General features: G+C 47.0%; 1 protein-coding gene across 1 annotated transcript; it reads right to left on the bottom strand.

The window, feature by feature from the left end:
• Positions 1 to 15946: 15946 nt before the first annotated feature.
• LOC310803690 (uncharacterized protein) lies at positions 15947 to 20935 on the bottom strand. Its single transcript, XM_083668543.1, has 3 exons — positions 20897 to 20935; positions 17820 to 18213; positions 15947 to 16849 (listed from the first exon to the last, which is right to left on the bottom strand). Exons 2-3 carry the CDS (start codon positions 18190 to 18192, stop codon positions 16257 to 16259), a joined length of 966 nt encoding a protein of 321 aa, XP_083524669.1. The 5' UTR covers positions 18193 to 18213; positions 20897 to 20935; the 3' UTR covers positions 15947 to 16256.
• Positions 20936 to 23278: the final 2343 nt, after the last annotated feature.

The raw sequence follows: 23278 nt of genomic DNA, 5'->3' as shown, positions 1-23278 counted from the left end.
GGGGCTTCTGTACAGGGCCTGAATTCCCGGGAGACATTTTTGGCGCCCAACGTGGGGCTCTCAGGAGAAGCTATAAGCCCGCATTTTCAAGCAGCGGAACGGCTTGATCTTGGCAGCTTTTGACCTAGGACTGGAGAACTCAGGAGCCAGTGAGGAAGAACTCATTGGGGACCTCGGGGGACCAGTCTTGAGGAATGTCGACCCGGGGGAGGAAGAGAGAAGAAGTCGCTGGTGTTGAGCAAGGACAACATTGCGAGTGAAAACCGCGGGCACTCCCAAGAAGGGGTGCCTTAACAGAACAGCCCACAAACCTCCACGGCCAGCCCAGCGAACACTGGGAAGGGGGAACAGCAGACTGAAGACAGTGAGCTCAGCTGTTGTGTGTAGGACAAAGGGAGGAAAGGAGAAAGCATTCGTGACCAGGGCTTCTCCTGCCCCGAAGCAAATAACCCCAAAGAAGTATCAAACCAGAGACAACCTGGGGAGATAAGTCGAGGTTGAAGAAAGGGCCAAGGCTGAGCAAGATAGACCGAGGACTCCAGGTTTTCCCGCTGCCGACTATCCATTGACCCAGAGGGGCAAAGGATTCCAAATCAGGAAGGACCTGAGGGGGGAACCTGACTTGTGGACATGGGTACGAGACATGGGGGACATGGGTACGAGACATGGGGGAGAGAGTAAAGATACAGATAACCACAGACATACCGGAGATGAGCTACTGGAAGGACAATCAGACCAGTGGGAAGTTGCTGATCTATCCCAGCCCGCTGGAACATGCCGGACCGGCAGCAGTACAGGACTGGTTGGAGTGGTGGATAGAGGTGTTGACCCGATACGGAGGGAGTGCTCAATACAGGTTGGCCTGCCTGGCCAGTCCACACGCAGAGTGGGATTCCATGATAAAGATGGTGTCCAATTCTTCAAAGGTGGAAAGGTTGTTGAGAGAGGGGGCCACCCGAGCCGCCCCCAGGCCGGCACATACAACGGATCTGAGGAGAACTATCCAGTGCCTCGAACAGGACCTGAAGGGGCCAGGAGACGGGCTCCTGCATACCACACAGTCTGGGGATGTAGGGAGCCTCGACGAGTCCCGAGAAGAAGAGGAGGACCAGCAGGGAGCAGGGGGCCTAAACGAGGCAGCCCTGTCATCTGCAACACCTAAAACCAAGGTCCTACCTACCTTGCCAAATCCCCTGCCCACCCCAACATGAGGTACTCCTCCACCCAGACCGAGTAGGAACATCGTGGACCGGTTGAGGTCTATGACATCCGGGGTCAGACTCTCAAACGCGGGAGATACAGTGAGGGGTTTGGTGAAGTTGCTCGAGGACCAGGACCCAGGAGCAGGAAAGGAGGCGAGCCCATCCCCATGGGAAAAATTAGAAGCAAGGCCAAAGGCCCTACAAAGGGAACTACCAACCACCCCAGGGGACCGCTCAGGTGGACGTGACGGTGAGGACGTGCTCAGAGAGTCCCTGGAGGGGGCATACACTAACTTACCAAAACTGACCCGGGGGCAATTGGCACCACTGAGGGTATTGGGAGGAAACAATGTGCAAACACGGAACTTCACGGAACTTCACGGGACTTCAAGGGGGTCCCTCTGCTCCGATGTGGGGAACCTGTGGGGAACGATACGAAGAGTGCTGTATGGGGTCTGTAATGGAATCATAGGGTTATTAGGCCCACATAACCCGATAACGATAAAGGACAGGGAGGGGGCAACAACGGACCCTGTTGGGAGAAAGGCCGGAACAGTTAAAATGCCAGAGCGATGCCCGACACCTCCTGACTGGAGTGAACCAGTAAACGTACCCGAGGTCATGGACAAGAAAATCAAGGAAAGTGATCTCTCCACTAAAGGAAGAGGACGGTTGGGTCAGATGCTGGCCAAAGCAGAGGTAGCATGGTTCAAAAACGACTGTGGGAAATTGGGGACAGAGTATACACACACGATCGAAGGAGGAGTGCACCCTGAGGTACGACAACACCCATTGAATCCAGAAGCGGGAGATGGATACAATAGTTAGGGAGCTCCTAACACTAGGAATCCTCCGGGTCGAACAAAATCCCATCACTAACAGTCCTATCTAGACCGTAAAAAAGCGTGAAGCAGCCGGAGGAGGCTGGAGGCCAGTCATCAACTTTAAGGCCTTAAATCGATGGACTATAGCTAACAAAGCGAGCCTAATCAATCCACAGAAATACAAATCCTGCATCGACCTGGCGAATGGATTTTTTAGCCCACCCTTAGCACGGGTTTCACAGTCTAAGACAGCCGTCACTCACCAAGGGAAGTCATACGTGTGGCAGGTCTTACCCCAGGGGCATAAAAACTCCCCTAACATCCTCCACTGCAAAAAAACCCCAAAAAAACATTGTGCAGGGGTGACACTAATGCAGGGGTGAGGGATGAGGAGGAGGAGGAGGAGGAGGAGGGGTGACTAATGCAGGGTTGAGGAGGGGTGAGGGTTGAGGAGGAGGGGTGAGGAGGAGGGGTGAGGGAGGGTTGAGGAGGAGGGGTGAGGAGGAGGGGTGAGGAGGAGAGGGGTGAGGGAGGGTTGAGGAGGAGGGGTGAGGGTTGAGGAGGAGAGGGGTGAGGAGGAGGGGTGAGGGTTGAGGAGGAGGGGTGAGGGAGGGTTGAGGAGGAGGGGTGAGGGTTGAGGAGGAGAGGGGTGAGGGTTGAGGAGGAAGGGGGTGAGGGAGGGTTGAGGAGGAAGGGGGTGAGGGAGGGTTGAGGAGGAGGGGTGAGGGTTGAGGAGGAGAGGGGTGAGGGAGGGGTGAGGAGGAGAGGGGTGAGGGAGGGTTGAGGAGGAGGGGTGAGGGTTGAGGAGGAGAGGGGTGAGGGTTGAGGAGGAGGGGTGAGGGTTGAGGAGGAGAGGGGTGAGGGAGGGTTGAGGAGGAGGGGTGAGGGTTGAGGAGGAGAGGGGTGAGGGTTGAGGAGGAGGGGTGAGGGTTGAGGAGGAGAGGGGTGAGGGAGGGTTGAGGAGGAGGGGTGAGGGTTGAGGAGGAGAGGGGTGAGGGTTGAGGAGGAGAGGGGTGAGGGAGGGTTGAGGAGGAGGGGTGAGGGTTGAGGAGGAAGGGGGAGAGTTATGGAGGAGGTGTCAGGGTTGAGGAGGAGGGGTGACTAATGCAGGGATGAGGAGGAGGGTTATGGAGGAGGGGTGAGGGTTGAGGAGGAGAGGGGTGAGGGAGGGTTGAGGAGGAGGGGTGAGGGTTGAGGAGGAAGGGGGAGAGTTATGGAGGAGGTGTCAGGGTTGAGGAGGAGGGGTGACTAATGCAGGGATGAGGAGGAGGGTTATGGAGGAGGTGTCAGGGTTGAGGAGGAGGGGTGACTAATGCAGGGATGAGGAGGAGGGTTATGGAGGAGGTGTCAGGGTTGAGGAGGAGGGGTGACTAATGCAGGGATGAGGAGGAGGGTTATGGAGGAGGTGTGAGGGTTGACTCCTGAAGGGGTGAGACTTGACTAAGGGAGGGCTGAGGTGGGGAGGGGTATGAAAAAAGGCTTCAAAATAAAAGTGCAAGTTCAAACATGAATAGAAAGTGATGTGATCACAATATTTTCTCTTATTTTTGCTGAAATAAGGACAAATTACCCAACAGAAAGTATATACAATTTTGAAAAATGTTTGATCTTTAAAATGTACATATTGGTGCAAGTCCATGTAAATGTACACATGCCTATTATATTTGTATAAACTGGACTGTACAGACATATTTTTCTAAAATGTGAATTCATCTCTGGTACCACTCTACTCAGGAACACTTCTAGAATGCATATCAGGTGAGTTTGAATCTGAAGCGATGTCTTAGCAAATGTTGTTGGCTATTTACTGGCGCCATACAGCTCAAAGTTTAGAGGAAACACCTTCTTATGAATGCATGTGTACAACACAAAGAGAAGCTGCACATCCAGTTCCAGAAGATGTAATGCAGAAGGGTGTGATGTTGAAAGAAGAGGACGGAGGAGAAGAAATGAGGGAGGAGGGAGTGATGGTGAAAGAAGAGGACGGAGGAGAAGAAATGAGGGAGGAGAGAGTGATGGTGAAACAAGAGGACAGAGGAGAAGTAGAGATGAAAGACGGTGATGGTAAGTCTTTGTTCTATAGTGTTGTGGCACTGCTGTAAAATCAATACCACCAGTGCACTGTAAGTCAGTCAGTACCTGCATAGTCTGACAGTCCTGGTCTCTCCCCTTGTGTGGGATTGATCTATCAGGGCTAGTTTCAGATTAATAGTGGATGGTCCTGGACGATAGACCATGTTTAATGAAGAATCTCCATTCAGTCCTGGTCTCTCCCCTTGTGTGGGCAGTTTCAGCATTCAGAAATTAAACTACACTAAAGGTAACCTTGAGAGAAATATAGTTTGTCAAACTCAAGCTACTTTGAAAAAGTACTTCACTACATCGAGCCTTCCTACCTTATCCAACACACGACAGTCAGGTACTGAAAGATGTTAGAAAGCGTGTGACTGAAATCACTGGGAGAGAAAAAAATGTGGAGCAAAGTGGGGAGACCGGAGGCAGTAAGAGAAGCAATAGTAGGGAAATTAAAGTTCAAGGACTGAATTAAAGTTAAATTCCACTGTTTGTTTGTTTTCTTTTATGTGTACTGTTGAATGAATTTCCTTCCCTCATGTTAAGAACATCTGTAATGACATATGGGTAACAGTCTTTGACGATTTCTGCCCATTTCCATGATGATGTAATATGCACACTTCCAACTTATTTATAGCAGGGCTAAAATGTGTTTATGAAGAGAAAGACACACACACAGTCAAATTATTCTGTTTAATTACCAACGTTAGGACCAAGTGGTCAATTCTGTTAATGACACCCCTCATGGTTGATGTGTTCCCTATGCAATGCAGCAGTCTTTCATCCGGGTAACTTGTAGATTAGAAGAATTATAAACCCTTAAAAACACACATAATACATTGAGAGGATTACATGTTTATTCCTAGATATAATTACATATAATTTGTGGTTCCTTTAACCATATGCAGTATTTCTAAATGCTTGAACAAGTTTAATGTAGGCGCTTTTATTTTGAAGAAATCCTCATTTCCAGACATTTCCATTGACCAGAAGTAGGTGGGCGGAGTTCCACTGTTGGCGGCCAGAGAACACAGATCCGGGATCAATCCTCGTCGCATCACGAGAATAAAGTCGCGACAGGATTTATTTGGACCAGGATTATTATTATATGTTCACTTATTACACAGAGACTGGGACAGCGACGCTAGCTTCAACAACGACGGAGGCGCCGACCTGACGGTAGGAGTTGGAGTGATTGATGGAGGAAGTCGAGCGATAGCGAGATACAATGATCACTACAGAGCTGCGACCGTTCATAGATGGTGCTCCGTTAGTGACTACAGGCTAATTGTGAGCGTCATTATAAATTACATTCAAATTCAATCAGTCAAATGTAGTTAGTTGTTCATAGCTAGCTACAGTGGTGGTTTTTGTAACAACTAGTGGACAACAGAGGAGCAGTACTATTCCATGTAAGATCGATAAACGGCCAACAGTTTTCTCCGTGTTTTGATATTAATATTTTGCAGCGCAGTTACTACAATTCATTCACTGCTATCGCGATTATCCTCTGGTGTTTAGGCTATGATAAGCGTCATGGTCAGATTTAATCAAACAACAAACAGACTGTTCAATTTCAGAACTCTGTCATGAAGTTTTTAAATCATATATATTGTGAGAAACTCTTATTGTGAAACAACGAGTCCAAACAGAAGTATTATATCCTTGTCTGCAGGTGAGGTGTTCCCTACAATGATTGATTCTCTGAGAATAGCTGGTGGAAGCTTGTGTTGCCTGTTGCATGGTGTTTAGCTTGACTCTGAACGCCTGTATTTGATTCACACTCCACTGTGTCCCAGATGGAGGCAGTGTGTCCACTGTGTCCCAGATGGAGGCAGTGTGTCCACTGTGTCCCAGATGGAGGCAGTGTGTCCACTGTGTCCCAGATGGAGGCAGTGTGTCCACTGTGTCCCAGATGTTTCTTTCAAATAGGAGGTAGCCTGCAGAGATAACATGCTGGTTAAAAGTGTCACTTATTCTTTTTGTATTCATCATGATGTTAGACTTGGATAAAAGTTGTTGAGGTGGACAGGAACTATTGAGTAACTGCTTTCCAAAATGTAGTTGGCTCACCACCAGAATCAGAGGTGGTGTTTTAAATAGTAACTTGATTTAGCCTTTATAATTATGGCAGTACATCTGTGTGAGTTGAAGGATAGCCAATCAGTAGCTAAATCAGTAGATCTGACCTTAGTGGTGAGAGGGGGGCAATGGTTAACAGTGATCGGGGGCAAGGTCAATAGTAGCCTGTGAAGGTCAATAGTAGCCTGTGAAGGTCAATAGTAGCCTGTGAAGGTCGATAGTAGCCTGTGAAGATCAATAGTAGCCTGTGAAGGTCAATGAAAGGAGAACAATAAGCCATCAAGTCGTCAGCCAAGTCGTTGACCATGGCTTTGTCAGTAGCAGAGAGTTGTCATGTGACTGACTAGCAGACCCCTTTCTTATCCTAATGCCTGCAGATACAAAACCATATTTCCTTACAATACAGTTCATGGAGAAAACCCTGTGCATCAAAATGCTTAAAGTTTCTCTTTGAAATAATACATGGATTAGACTTCTGACATAAGCATCTCTGACACACAACAAGGCACTGATCACTTATATAATTTGCTAAAATGTTGCTGGATATTTATTTTATGGTCTATTACTCAATATAATGTCATGTATTTTAGGGTCTATCAGTCAATATGATGTCAATATAATGGATATTAACTGTGTCAATCTTAGGGCATACATCTACAAGATTATCTGATTATGTGGTTTTCCAATTGGGAAATCGAGTCCCAACTGTCACCGTGGTATTGCCCATTTGCAGAACATGTCCCATCAGATTTTAGTGAACTGTTTGGCTGTAATTTATAGTTTACACTGTTTGTTCCTCCTTTGTTTCAAGCTGCAGATCCTCCTCAGAGCAGCAACCATGTATGAACCAGAGTCCACAGAGTCTGACTGTGGTTCTCCAGCCCTGAAAAACACACAGTGGGGTCCAGAGATGGTGGCAGTGAAGCTGGAGGAAGAAGATGTAGAGGAGAATGGCTTGATGGTAAAAGAAGAGGATGGAGGAGAAGAAATGAGGGAGGAGGGAGTGATAGTGAAAGAAGAAGACAGTGGAGAAGATGTAATGCAGAAGGGTGTGATGGTGAAAGAAGAAGATGGAGGAGAAGAAATGAGGGAGGAGGGAGTGATGGTGAAACAAGAGGACAGAGGAGAAGTAGAGATGAAAGACGGTGATGGTAAGTCTTTGTTCTATAGTGTCGTTGCACTGCTGTAAAATCAATGCTACCAGTGCACTGTAAGTCAGTCAGTACCTGCATAGTCTGACAGTCCTGGTCTCTCCCCTTGTGTGGGCAGTTTCAGCATTCAGAAATTACAAAACTTGTAACTTTTTTCCCCTATTTCAGGGCACCAAAATAATGGGACAGATTCATATGATTGATCATATGATGATCAAATCAAGCACTCATGTTTGGTATTTGACAATCAACAATCTTTGCAATAACTGTCTGAAGTCTGCAACCCATTGACCCACCAGACGCTGGTTATCTTCTCTGGTCGTGCTCTGCCAGGCCTGTACTGCAGCCATCTTCAGTTGTTGTTTGTTTTGAGGTCTTTTTGCCTAAACTCTTATCAGGAAATTCAATGCATTAGTTTTTGAACGCAATGCAATATTTGAATAGACATTTGAAATTGGCCCAGCACTCGTTGGAGATGCGCATAATCCTACAGGCATAATCCTTCATCCACCACACATATGAGGAGTTGGCTGAAACACACCTCTGCTCATCGTTATGACTGCATGCTTTAAGATTCTTTGTTCCTGGGTAGGCCTAAGTTTAACTGTTCATGTTTTTCTCCTCCACAAATTATGGTCTGAGTTCTTGCCGACATGAAGCTCAGAGTGGAGCCAATGTCTGCCTGCAAAGTGTCAACGTGGTCACTGGGAGAAGGGGGAACTCGTTGTAGGAAGAACTGCAACAGAATGTAGAGCTGCGGAATGATAAAGTTACCAATATGAAACATTCTCCTATTGGTAATTTTGCCATTCAAAGTGGCGCCCTGCTCTACAGCATGATTCTATTGTACGTTTTCTTTAACGATGTGTTTGAGAAACCAGACAGACACCATTATGTTTTTACCACAACATGTTTTGCAGTATAAACTATAGTTGTGGTATTCAAAACTCCCATTCGATTATCTCTAATCCCATCTGTTTGAAATATTATTATTCTTTGAGAACTTTGCTCACTGTTTTGCACCCAGAAAATGTGTTTGTAATGCTGTACATGTTCCTATTCTTACAGACCAGCAGACCTGCAGCTCAAGACGGAAAAAACACCACTGCATGGACTGCTGCAGTAGTTTCTCTAAGCCAGAGGATTTGAGAAGTCACACTTGCAGGCCCCGTCCCTGTTTAGATTGCAGTGAGAGTTTTAGTTGTTCAACTCATATTAAATCACACCCACAGACTTCCACAGGAGAGAAGACTTACCCTTGCCAACTGTGTGGGAAGAGTTTTAATCAGGCACGAGCACTAAAGATGCATCAGAGAATACACACAGGAGAGAAACCATACCACTGCTCCCAGTGTGGGAAGAGTTTCAGTCGTGCAGGATCCCTAAAGACACACCAGAGAATACATACAGGAGAGACACCACACTACTGCTCCCAATGTGGGAAGGGTTTCAATCAGGCAGTTAACCTTAAGAGGCATCAGCTCATCCACACAGGAGAGAGGCCACACTACTGCTCCCAGTGTGGTAAGAGTTTTGGTGATATAGGAAACCTAATAACACATCAGAGAATACACACAGGAGAGAAACCATACCACTGCTCCCAGTGTGAGAAGAGTTTCAATCAGGCAGGAGCCCTTAAGAGGCATCAGCTCATCCACACAGGAGAGAGGCCACACCACTGTTTGCAGTGTGGTAAGAGTTTCAGTGATGCAGGATACCTAAGAAAACACCAGAGAATACACACAGGAAATGAACTATACTACTGCTTCCAGTGTGGGAAGAGTTTCATTCGTGCAGGACACCTAACTATGCACCAGAGAATACACACAGGAGAGAAACCTCACAACTGCTCCCAGTGTGGTAAGAGTTTCAGTCGGGCAGGATCTCTTAAGAGGCATCAGCTCATTCACACAGGAGAGAGGCCACATCACTGCTCACAGTGTGGGAAGAGTTTCAGTCGGGCAGAAGTCCTAAAAAAGCATCAAAGAATACACACAGGAAGAAACCATACCACTACTCCCAGTGTGGGAAGTGTTTCTGCTGGGCACAACACCGAAGAACACATCAGAGAAAACACACAGGAAAGACTTCAAATGGTAGAAAGCATGATATACAGCGCCTTGTTTAAGTAATGGGACAGTGAAGTATTGTTTCTTCTTTTGGCTATGTACGCCAAAAGTTTGGATGTTGAATCAGACAATTACGATGAGGTTAGAGGTTAGAAACCACTTTGAATTTCTAACACTTCTAACACATCGTCCCCTTACTTCAGGGCGCCAAAACTCATGGGACAATTGACTAGACAGGTTTTCTGGTTCATCGGCTGTTTTGCTTCACATCATTTTTGCAGGCATAAGAGAGATAAGAATCTCTTGTCGACTTTGCGTTTGCCTTCGGAGTCTGCTATTGATGCCACGAGAACTGGCTAAGTTGTCTTATGTGATGATGTAACTGCTGACGGCAGCAGCAGAATGTATTCTAAATTTAAATCCAGACATGGACACGGTCGGCAAAGGAGTGGCTGGAGATGTTTTCGAGGCTCACTTTTCCCCGGTGTATTACTGACGGAGGCCCTCTGAGAAAAAGATCCCCGTGCCACATATATGCGACCTTAGTGCTGCAGTTTAGATCGGATCCATCTGTGCTGAGTGGGATGGTGGCATTCCTGCCACCACTAAAATATACATTAGACAACAAAGAAACAATGTCACAACGAAAAACATAGAAACGGTATTGTCAAAAGTCTGGCCGTCCCCCGACCTGCATCTCCACCTGAGCAGCCCAGAGGTGGGATTCGGCGCTTGAATCATGGCGGGAGCCCTTATGGACGAGCATGGATGACTGGTTCACGTGGGTACCGGGGGATTGCTGGTAGGGAGCCCTGGCGTGGGCCGTTGGCTCCATCTAGTGTCCTGAGCTTGGAAGCGTCTGGGGAAGCTGAGAGCTCGGCTCAGGGGACGATTCAGGATGGGATTAAAGAGGAGGTAGTTGAGCCGGAGGGGGGAAGGGAGGATGGTGATGTTGGTGTCTCTATATTATATTCTACAGTGTATAGGTTAAAAACATTGCTAAAACTGTCATTTTGATCTCATAGTCGGTGCATCCATAGCTGTAACAGTGGTTCCATTTCTTCAGCCCCGTCCCTCAGCTGTTTACCAAAGAAAGTGGTGGCATGACCACTTTGTTGTTGCTTAAATTCTAGATTGCCCCTCTAATAGTTTTACAAATTATTTGAAATTGCTCAAATTGATGAAAAACATGTCCAGATGTTGCTCACTATATGTCTTACCTCCCTTTTGTTTGCTTTGTTTTAATATTTAAACTGTTGTGTAATGCTTTTTTCCCTAATTTGTCGTGTGTAGTTTTTACTTCAATAAATTACAAAAAAAAAAAAAAAACATTGTGCAGGGGTGACTAATGCAGGGGTGAGGTGGCCCAGGTGAGGAGGAGGGTTGAGGGAGGGGTGAGGAGGAGGGGTGAGGTTGCCCAGGTGAGGGGTGAGGGTTGACAATTGCTGACATGAGGGTTTTGGAGGAGGTGTGAGGGTTGATTAGTGAAGGGCTGAGACTTGACTTGGGGAGGGGTGAGGTGGGGAGGGCTGAGGTGGGGAGGGGTGAGGTGGGGAGGGCTGAGGTGGGGAGGGCTGAGGTGGGGAGGGGTGAGGTGGGGAGGGAGGGCTGAGGTGGGGAGGGCTGAGACTTGACTTGGGGAGGGCTGAGGTGGGGAGGGGTGAGGTGGGGAGGGAGGGCTGAGGTGGGGAGGGGTGAGGTGGGGAGGGGTGAGGTGGGGAGGGAGGGCTGAGGTGGGGAGGGAGGGCTGAGGTGGGGAGGGCTGAGGTGGGGAGGGAGGGCTGAGGTGGGTGGGGAGGGAGGGCTGAGGTGGGGAGGGCTGAGGTGGGGAGGGGTGAGGTGGGGAGGGCTGAGGTGGGGAGGGAGGGCTGAGGTGGGGAGGGGTGAGGTGGGGAGGGAGGGCTGAGGTGGGGAGGGCTGAGGTGGGGAGGGAGGGCTGAGGTGGGGAGGGCTGAGGTGGGGGGGGGAGGGCTGAGGTGGGGAGGGCTGAGGTGGGGAGGGAGGGCTGAGGTGGGGAGGGAGGGCTGAGGTGGGTGGGGAGGGAGGGCTGAGGTGGGGAGGGCTGAGGTGGGGAGTGAGGGCTGAGGTGGGGAGGGCTGAGGTGGGGAGGGAGGGCTGAGGTGGGGAGGGCTGAGGTGGGGAGGGAGGGCTGAGGTGGGGAGGGCTGAGGTGGGGAGGGAGGGCTGAGGTGGGGAGGGAGGGCTGAGGTGGGGAGGGCTGAGACTTGACTTGGGGAGGGCTGAGGTGGGGAGGGCTGAGGTGGGGAGGGAGGGCTGAGGTGGGGAGGGCTGAGGTGGGGAGGGAGGGCTGAGGTGGGGAGGGAGGGCTGAGGTGGGGAGGGCTGAGACTTGACTTGGGGAGGGCTGAGGTGGGGAGGGCTGAGGTGGGGAGGGAGGGCTGAGGTGGGGAGGGCTGAGGTGGGGAGGGAGGGCTGAGGTGGGGAGGGCTGAGGTGGGGGGGGGTGAGGTGGGGTGGGGAGGGCTGAGGTGGGGAGGGAGGGCTGAGGTGGGTGGGGAGGGAGGGCTGAGGTAGGGAGGGCTGAGGTGGGGAGGGAGGGCTGAGGTGGGGAGGGAGGGCTGAGGTGGGGAGTGAGGGGTGAGGTGGGGAGGGCTGAGGTGGGGAGTGAGGGGTGAGGTGGGGAGGGCTGAGGTGGGGAGGGAGGGCTGAGGTGGGGAGGGCTGAGGTGGGGAGGGGTGAGGTGGGGAGGGAGGGCTGAGGTGGTGAGGTGGGGAGTGAGGGCTGAGGTGGGGAGTGAGGGGTGAGGTGGGGAGGGCTGAGGTGGGGAGGGCTGAGGTGGGGAGTGAGGGCTGAGGTGGGGAGGGCTGAGGTGGGGAGGGCTGAGGTGGGGAGTGAGGGGTGAGGTGGGGAGTGAGGGGTGAGGTGGGGAGGGCTGAGGTGGGGAGGGCTGAGGTGGGGAGGGCTGAGGTGGGGAGTGAGGGCTGAGGTGGGGAGGGCTGAGGTGGGGAGGGAGGGCTGAGGTGGGGAGTGAGGGGTGAGGTGGGGAGGGCTGAGGTGGGGAGGGAGGGCTGAGGTGGGGAGTGAGGGGTGAGGTGGGGAGGGCTGAGGTGGGGAGGGGTGAGGTGGTGAGGTGGGGAGTGAGGGCTGAGGTGGGGAGTGAGGGGTGAGGTGGGGAGGGCTGAGGTGGGGAGGGAGGGCTGAGGTGGGGAGTGAGGGGTGAGGTGGGGAGTGAGGGGTGAGGTGGGGAGGGCTGAGGTGGGGAGGGAGGGCTGAGGTGGGGAGTGAGGGGTGAGGTGGGGAGGGCTGAGGTGGGGAGTGAGGGCTGAGGTGGGGAGGGCTGAGGTGGGGAGGGAGGGCTGAGGTGGGGAGGGCTGAGGTGGGGAGGGAGGGCTGAGGTGGGGAGGGCTGAGGTGGGGAGTGAGGGCTGAGGTGGGGAGGGCGGGCTGAGGTGGGGAGGGAGGGCTGAGGTGGGGAGGGCTGAGGTGGGGAGGGCTGAGGTGGGGAGGGCTGAGGTGGGGAGGGAGGGCTGAGGTGGGGAGGGAGGGCTGAGGTGGGGAGGGCTGAGGTGGGGAGGGCTGAGGTGGGGAGGGAGGGCTGAGGTGGGGAGGGCTGAGGTGGGGAGGGCGGGCTGAGGTGGGGAGGGAGGGCTGAGGTGGGGAGGGCTGAGGTGGGGAGGGCGGGCTGAGGTGGGGAGGGCTGAGGTGGGGAGGGGTGAGGTGGGGAGGGAGGGCTGAGGTGGGGAGGGGTGAGGTGGGGAGGGAGGGCTGAGGTGGGGAGGGCGGGCTGAGGTGGGGAGGGGTGAGGTGGGGAGGGAGGGCTGAGGTGGGGAGGGCGGGCTGAGGTGGGGAGGGCTGAGGTGGGGAGGGCGGGCTGAGGTGGGGAGGGCTGAGGTGGGGAGTGAATGGGAAGTGATGGGATCAAAATGTTTTCTCCCTTTTTTGCTGCAATGAGGACAAATTACCCAACAGAAAGAATATACAATTTTGAAAAAAAAATATTGATCTTTAAAATGTACATATTGGTGCAATTCCATGTAAATGTACACATGCCTATTATATTTGTATAAACTGGACTGTACAGACATATTTTTCTAAAATGTGAATTCATCTCTGGTACCACTCTACTCAGGAACACTTCTAGAATGCATATCAGGTGAGTTTGAATCTGAAGCGATGTCTTAGCAAATGTTGTTGGCTATTTACTGGCGCCATACAGCTCAAAGTTTAGAGGAAACACCTTCTTATGAATGCATGTGTACAACACAAAGAGAAGCTGCACATCCAGTTCTAAACCAACTTTGCATCACGGCTCATTACTAATGAGTTACTAATGGGTCAAATTCAGCACCTCACTATAGTCATTCAATTGGACCAATTTGGATATGAATAGGCAGACGCCTTTATTCAAAGCAACTTACAACAAATACATTTGTTTAAGTAAGTGAATCATCTATCCAGCAGTCATCATAAGATAAAGTAATCAATGCTCGGACCAGGGGCCATAGGCAGTCACAATGCTAAAAGAAGGTTTTTTGTTTTTTTAAACAAGAGAGAAACTACAGGGGGGTAGTGGGGGTGAAGAGGTCTTTAGGAGGTACCGTTAAGATGTAGCCTGAAGAGACGGGTCTTCAATATACAGCGGAAGATTGATAGTGTCATTTGTCCGACTCACCTCAAATTACATTGGAGAGAAGACTTACCCAGAAGCATCAGAGAATACACACAGGAGAGAAACTATACTACTGCTCCCACTGTGGAAAGAGTTTCAATCAGGCAGGAGACCTGAATAAACATCAGACAAGACACACAAGACAGAAACCATACCACTGCTCCCAGTGTGGGAAGAGTTTCAATCAGGCAGGAGACCTGAAGAAGGACCAGAGAATACACACGAGAGAAACCATACCACTGCTCCCAGTGTGAAATGAGTTTTGCTGTGTCAGGAACCCTGAAGACACATCAGAGAATACACACAGGAGAGAAACCATACTACTGCTTCCAGTGTGGAAAGAGTTTCAATCAGGCAGGAGACCTGAAGAAGCATCGGAGAATACACACAGGAGAGAGTTTTCACTAAATAAGCCTCTTAAAGGGTAGATCGCATGATATATCTACACAAATCTAAAAACATAGAGTGGCAAAAATCCCCTGCAACTGTCTTAGTTCAAAATACAATAACTTATATATTTTAAAAAAAACATTTTATCTGTTGGTTTATGGAACGTATTAACAAAATGTTGTTATAGTCAAGGTTGTCACCAGGAAGCAGGGCCAAATATGGATGAAACGGTCAACTGAAATCGTATACCAAGGTGGTACAACATGCTGAATTTGATAAGAGGAGAACCAATTATATTGCATGGTACATTCTGACGTAAATCTAAGTACAAAAGGTAATGCACAGGGAAATGCTCTTAGAGAAATTACTGAATACTTCCGTCATCCAGAGTTACTCTATGGCCTGTTTGACCAATAAACATCATCTATTATTGCCTAATCACTGTGGCAGCAGCGCCACATTGACACAACAAATAGGTAGAAACACTGAGATGCACATATCTAGAGAAACTGTCTTGACTTCACTCTCATTGGTAAACAGACATTATTCCCCATTCACTGTGGGTGAGATGCCCTCCTGTCTTCCTGAGGTAGATGGTTATCAACAGGGCAAGACATAAATCAATATTGCACATAGAATTATAATACAGATATAATATGAATATATTTACTTGAGTAGACAGTTTGGTTCTAGACTCTAAAGCCTTTTCTCAATTGTCAGGAACACGACTCCTCTGTCCTCCGCTCACCTCCGACTGAAAAGGCATTGGAGGAGAAGAGCTAGGCTCCTCCCCTTACGAATTCTCCTCCAATGCTTTTTGAGGAGGAAATGATTGGAGGACAGAGAGGAGAGGATGGAAGGATTCCTAACAATTGAGAAACGGCTAATGGATTGATTGCAACCAACATTCTGAATGGAATTTGGCACTTGTTAAATCAGATACAGGTGTGAAAGAGATCGTCCTAACTGCAACCAAGATTCCCCCTGCGACTAGAGCACTAAGACTTGTCAGTTAGTTTACACCTGACCAGGTGTAAGTTTACATCTGTCCATTTTCACAAGTATTCAATTGAATACAAATTACAATTCAAGAAAATTACATTTTAAATAAAAACATCAGATTTTTGCTCATGTAACTTCAATTCACTTAACATGACAAACATTGTAAATGAACCTGCCATAACTTTGGACCACTTTAATTGCGGTGAATTGTCCTCATTCATGGCTTTGTGGGGCAATTGCCTGTTATATCATGTTGACTTGATGTTGTTATCAAGTTAATTTGTGAATGAAATCTCATATCTGACAACCACTCCGCATCATACAGCTGCTGAGAGCACAAGGGAGAGAGAAACTATTCTTTAGTCTGTTCATTCATTTGATTTCCGTTATGGATAATAAAGTTGCTTGTGTGCATGGACAATGAGTACGAAGGGGGGTCCCGTCTTGGCATACATTTATTGGGGTTCCCTAGATTTCTATCTGCAATGCTATAATAGTAATAATAACAACATGACCAGTCTTTGTGTTACTGTCATCATCAGTTATTGAACAACAGCCACTTGACATCATCAATATCCTCCTCATTAGTGAGGAATGCAGGTGAAAAAGGAGTGTGGATCTCATGGAATATCGTTCATTCTAACAATAATGTCCATGGTTTTGGTGGTCAGTTACAGTAACTGTACAGGGTCTGAAGACACTATTGTTCCATTCACAGACAGTGAAACACGCTGTATATATACACCAGGCAATAGTTGGTTGTACACTGAAGTGCTATGGAATTAGAATTAGGATTAATCATACAGAATTAGGTTGCTCTTAAATTTAGGAGCAGTGTTATGGTTTCTCTCCTTTATGTATTCTCTGATGCTTCTTTAGGTCTTGTGCATGTTTGAAACTCTTTCCACATTGAGAGCAGTGGTATGGTTTCTCTCCCGTGTGTATTCTCTGATGCTTCTTCAGGTCTCCTGCCTGATTGAAACTCTTCCCACACTTGGCACAGTAGTATGGTTTCTCTCCTGTGTGAATGAGCCGATGCCTCTTTAGGACTCCTGCCTGATTAAAACCCTTCCCACACTGGGAGCAGGTATATGGTTTCTCTCCTGAGTGTATTCTCTGATGCTTCTTCAGGTCTCCTGCCTGATGGAAACCCTTCCCACACTGGGTGCAGGTATATGGTTTCTCTCCTGTGTGTATTCTCTGGTGTATGGTTAGGTGTCCTGTCTGATTGAAACTCTTCCCACACTGGGAACATGTGTATGGTTTCTCTCCTGTGTGTCTTCTCTGGTGTATGGTTAGGTGTCCTGCCTGATTGAACCACTTCCCACACTGGGAGCAGTGGTGTTTTTTCCGTCTTGAGCTCCTTTGTCTGTGTTGGTTTCCTGATGTGGAGCTGGGCTCACTGTCTGAGTCTGGGTGGGACCTCTCACCTGAAAGGAACAGGAACATATACTGGGTTACAAACATCATGAGAGAACAATAATAAGCCCAATTTTCCTTGCGCAACACAGTGATTAAAGTTCCCCAAAATAATCATCATAATTAAAATAAATAGGATGGAGAATAATCCAATAGGGCTTTTGAACATCACTGCAAGAGGTTGCATGCTGCAAGACATACAGTATGGCGGTGTCTGTCTGGTTTCTCAAACACATTGTACAAGAAAAGGTACAATAAAACCATGTTGTAGAGCAGGGCTCTTCTTCTCAAATAGACCAAAATGTGTCTAAATTGTCATGCTTTTTTTTTGTGAATGGGAAACGATTTGACCTCGTTGTACGGGGAGTTCAAGCATGCACACACCGGAGCTAAACACAGTCATGTGAACTCGCGGTGCCAGAGCGGAACATTATTGACACGAACTGCGCTCTTTGCTTACTCCTGGACTAGTAAACAACTCCTGGACTAGTAAACAACTCCTGGACTAGTAAACAACTCCTGGACTAGTAAACAACTCCTGGACTAGTAAACAACTCCTGACTAGTAAACAACTCCTGGACTAGTAAACAACTCCTGGACTAGGACTCCTGATAAAAACAAAAAAAAAAGCATGTTGTAGAGCAGGGCTCCCAATAAAGATAAAGATAAGATAACATTTTATATCATTAAATATATTTTTCATTGCGCTGCTTGATTACATCAGCAGCCATAAGAGCTGGAACTAAAATCTCTGACCATAATTGTATGACGAGAAGAATATGAACATAAGCTCAGGAATAAAAACTAATGCGTGCAGGATAATGCGCGTCTCCAACCTAATGTCATTTAAGTGAACATTTGACTTCTCTTTGATTCTGCAACAACCGTTATGTGCATCTTCAACGAGAACCCATCATCTACATACAACCCTACATACAACCCCATCATCTACATACATCCCTACATGAACCAATCACTTACCATCTGTCTCACTGGCTTTCATCTCTACTTGTCCTCCCTCCTCTTCTTTCACCATCACTCCCTCCTCCCTCATTTCCTCTCCTCTGTCCTCTTCTTTCACTATCACACCCTTCTGCATTACATCTTCTCCTCCTTCCTCTTCCACCATCACTCCCTCCTCCTTTATTTCTTCTCCTCTGTCCTCTTGTTTCACTATCACACCCTTCTGCATGACATCTTCTTCTATTTCTTCTTCTTTCACCATCACACCATTCTCCTCTACATCTTCTTCCTCCAGCTTCACTGCCACCATCTCTGGACCCCACTGTGTGCTCTTCAGAGCTGGAGAACCACAGCCAGATCCGGGGGACTCTGTGGACTCTGGTTCATACATGGTTGCTGTTCTGAGGAGGACCTGCAGTTAGAAACAAAGGAGGCACAAACAGTGCAGGGTCAATTATAAATTACACTCAAACAATTCACAGTAATCCCATCTAGACTGACGGGACATGTACTGCAAAGGTAATCCTCTATGGATTACTGACTGCATTTGTTTGTAATGAATAATGACGTATGAGCTTGTAGTCACTAACAGAGCTCCACCTCTAGCCGGTTGGCCGAAGGGCTCTCTGCTTTCGTTTTTGCGATGATTGATCCTGGCAAGGGAGGAGCCAGTTTTTGAATATACACTCACTGAACACTTTATTAGGAACACTAACACTAATTCTGGGTCCTCAATTCTTCGTGGCATTGATTCCACAAGATGTTGGAAACATTCCTTTGAGATTCTGGTCCATCATGATGACATCACGCAAATCCTGCAGATTTTTCAGGTGCACTTTCAAGCTGTGAATCTCCCGTTTTACTACATCCAAAAGGTGTTCTATTGGATTCAGATCTGGTGACTGGGAAGGCCACTGAGGAACACTGAACTCATTTAGAGAACCAGTTTGAGACGACTTTTGCTTTGCGACATGGTGCATTATCATGCTGGAAGTAGCTATTAGAAGATGGGTAAATTGTGACCATGAAGGAATGCACATGGTCAGCAACAACACTCAAATAGGCTGTCGTATTCAAGCAATGATTGATTGGTATTAATGTGCCCAAAGTGTGCCAAGAATTTGGTAGTTGATCAGGCAAACAGAGGGCATTACTTAACAGTAAACCAATCCAAAACTCGTGTTACCATCTTGTGACCTTGAGTCTGCCAATCAGGTCCTTCCCAACTGAGAGACAAGGAAGTAAACAGACACGGCGCAACGGTATGAAAAACCTTCGCTCAGCATCAGAATTACCATCATGAACACATGTAACGCCGTCAGGTACGGACAGTGTTTTGATTATTCTGAATCTGAAGCTGTTAAATAGGTAACAAAACCTGCTAGTAGTACCTGGCTAGCTAGCTAGGTTGAAATCTTCAGAAGCTATTGCAATATCCAATCAATGTGAAAATAATTTAGCTATTCTTAGTACATGTAGAAGTAGAACCTTGGGTGCAGTTTCATCACTGATGTCTTTCACCTGTACCACAGTTTGATAAGACAAAACAATACGGGGGGAAGAGAGAAGGCCCCATCAGTTCCCGTCACATTATTAAATGCCTTAAAAATGTTTTAATCTCAAAAGTTTCCTCGTTATTGTAATATTACACTTCACTGTACTTCTGAGAATCTGTGAATCCCGGATTGAGGGAGTCGGGAGATGGCTTTGAGTGATAAGTACAACAGGACTTGTTTATTTGTACATATGAAGTGTGAGGTATTGCAATGGGGGGACAACATTGTGCCATAGAAGTCAATCCCCTTGGCAACTCCACATACAGCGGTCCTCTGTGGCTCAGTTGGTAGAGCATGGCGTTAACAACGTTAAGGTTGTGGGTTTGATTCCCGCTGGGACCATACATACTGACACGCTTTGGATAAAAGCGTCAGCTAAATGGCAGATATATATTATACATACGTTCAATTGTGAGATACACTCGGGTTAGACCTTCCCCTGAGGAAACATCCCTACCACAAACCTGCATCCATTTCCTGACAGACACGAGCCATAAATGTCCTCCTTGTACAAAGCTCATCTAAATAATTGTCAACTGTGTATTTGTTTTATTTTGAACTATTTGATTGTGAAAGATTGTGAAAGATTGACTTCATCTATGATATGCATTATTTAACCTTATGTGAATAAAGACTTATGTCTGGACCTTTACCCTGCCTCCCCTGAGCCTCTGAACCAGTTAATCAACCCAGCTACTTAGCCTGTGGTAGCACCTCACCCCACATGTTACTCAATATTTTTAGAATGATTCATCTTGTTAAGTATCAACTTGTCTTGTACCAAATTGGCTGATTCTTATCATAAACTGCTACTGTACTTGAAAGGATAGATAGACATATAATCCCATCCAGGGATGTAGTGGTAAAAAGAAAACAGTTGGTAGAAAACTGAAGATTTAATAGGTTGGAAAACCCTCCTGATTTAAGGAGCATACACATTGTGTGGTTTAAGTTTAGCAAATCAAGGCAGACATGAGACGCACACAAATAAACAGGTGAAGTTGAACATTCCTCTGAACAGTCAAGACTATGTATATAATTCAGAATCTACAGCCACAGCCCTTACGCATAGGTTCTCTGCTAGCCAATTTCTTCATTACAATGTTTGAACATAATAAACAGGGTTGCATAAAGCCACTTACACCGCGACGATGACATTTCATAATTTAAGTGCACAGATATATCATGTACCACGTTAACATTGTTTAGTTCTTCGTTCTGGTACTGGCTGTCTTTTCCATGGCGTAAAGTACCGGACTTCTGATTGGACCTTCGACAAAGTACTGAGACGAAAATGCCTGAGCAGTAGGATAATTAAATGATACGTTATTGTGCACAAACTAGCGCCAACATGCCAACAAATTGTGGCTTTCTATTAATAATTTAGACTCAAATACAAAAAAGCAGCTCCTCCCTAGCCAAGGATCGATGAACTTCACAATTGTAGGGTCCGGCCCATGCCCATCTATGAACGGTCGCAGCTCTGTAGTGATCATTGTATCTCGCTATCGCTCGACTTCCTCCATCAATCACTCCAACTCCTACCGTCAGGTCGGCGCCTCCGTCGTTGTTGAAGCTAGCGTCGCTGTCCCAGTCTCTGTGTAATAAGTGAACATATAATAATAATCCTGGTCCAAATAAATGTTGTCACGGGTTCATTCATTCATACTATAATGAAGTAGTAGTGAGATCGCAGAGAAGAAGACCAGAGACGGTGATGTTGACCAACGTGAGTGAAAAGTTTTCGAAAGGCACCCGGGAGATAAATAGGTGGAAACGTCATCAGCCTGCGCCGTATACAATAGATATCCACGGGATGACATTTAGACTGAGGACACGCCCATTTAACCCTTGTGTGGTCTTCGGGTCAAATTGACCCTTTTTAAATTTTTACTTGAAGAAACAATATACAAGGAAACATTTTTTCAACCTGAAACTCCATGGCCTTGGCTTATTTACTGTGAAGAACATGTCAAAGAAAAAAAAATCATTGAGTGCACATGCTATACCCCCCCTACACATTTATGTCCTTCACAAGGTCTTCGGGTCAATTTGACCCGCATATACACAGAGACACACAGACTCACAGAAACATGCACACACACACTCACTCACACACATACAAACACACACACACACACAGAATCTGCACAATGTTGTTACAAAACATTCTGGGAAGCCAGAGGGAGGAGACCCTGAGAGACACCAGGGGACACGGGTGGTACTGGATATGTCACAGGGCCTCAGTGGCCACAACATCACTTGGGATAATTTTTTCACATCGTACAGCCCGGGACAGGAACTTCTCAAAAGAAAGCTGACAATGGGTGGAACAGTCAGAAAAAATAAAACAGAGCTCCCACCTCAGCTTCTAACTGTAACGAACAGGCCAGTCCATTCCTCCCACTTTGTGTTTACGGCCAACATGGCCCTGGTATCCTACATACCCAAAAAGGGCAAAAATGTGATGCTTATGAGCACTGGTGACACCGCACATACAGAGGAGACAACATGTGCCCAGGAACCCAGCTTCTCTAGCCATAGTGAGGAGGGTGGAGGAGGCTCCTGCTGTCCCACCTGCACGACCCACACAACCACAACCTCCAGTGCCTGAAGTAAGTGTCCTGTTGTTGTTGTTGTTTATGTGTGCATGTATCTGTGTGTGTGTGTGTGTGTGTGTATGTTTCTGAGTATCTCTGTATGTATGTGGGTCAAATTGAAATTGACTATTAGAAGATGTGGTGGGAAAAAAATCCTGAACTAATAAAGTATTTTCATTATTCTAGATTGCAGCTGGTGGCAACAAGAGGAAGCACAGCGAGGTGTGTGAACCCTCAAAGGACTCAAAGACACAAACCACATGCAGAAACTGCTAAAAGTACATCTGTAGGACACATACTCTCAAATTGTATGTATCCAATATTATTTCAGAATTGTTTGAAAGATGTATTTTTCAGTGTACTGTATTTCATTGACAGTGAATAAAGCAGTGTACATTTCGTTCATGTTTTGTGTTTCTATTTATTGTAAATCATCTCAAATTATTTTTGAGACATTTTTGAGAGATGTATTTCATATCCAGTGACTAAATCGATCTAAGTTTGGTTCTTGTGTTTCTATTGTCGTTCATCACCTGTATTTGCTTTTCACAGCTTTGATTATAATAAGATAAAGATGAAAATCAAATGAGAATATCTCCTCAAAAATAATAAACATCAATGAAAACATTGTTTCATTTCAACTTTTCAGAGATAAGCATTCCACCCAAGTCCTTATTATAGCAGATTTTTTACATAAATTATAACTTTATCACAAAAAACGAATTACACTTCCACTGTTAAATATGATCTAGCAGAGATTAATTGCAAATATTAATCATACATGTTATCTATATTGTTTGGAATTGAGATAAAGACAATATATGTTAAAGAGTTTTGAATGGAAATTTGTATTTTTGTATTGCTTTTAAAGCCCCAATAATGTCCCGGGTCAATTTGACCCGAAGACTTCCAAAGGGTCCAAAAAGTGAAGACAATACGAGGGTTAAAGTGACAGGGCAGGAACCGTGATATTCACGGCTCGGTGCGGCTCGGCCCTACATTTTAAACGCGACTATTGTGAAGGCAACACTCTTGTTTTCAAATGTTATATAATATACATTCACCGGACACTTTATTAGGTACACCTTGCTAGTACCGGGTTGGACCCCCTTTTGCCTTCAGAACTGCCTTAATTCTTTGTGGCATAGATTCAACAAGGTGCTGGAAACATTCCTCAGAGATTTTGGTCCATATTGACATGATAGCATCACGCAGTTGCTGCAGATTTGTCAGCTGCACATCCATGATTCAAATCTCCCGTTCCACCACATCCCAAAGGTGCTCTATTGGATTGAGATCTGGTGACTGTGGAGGCCATTGG

Source organism: Argentina silus (assembly GCF_951799395.1).
Source record: "Argentina silus genome assembly, chromosome: 1".
NCBI lineage: Eukaryota > Metazoa > Chordata > Actinopteri > Argentiniformes > Argentinidae > Argentina > Argentina silus.
The sequence above is the reverse complement of the archived record's forward strand: the minus strand, read 5'-3'. Positions and strand labels throughout refer to the sequence as shown.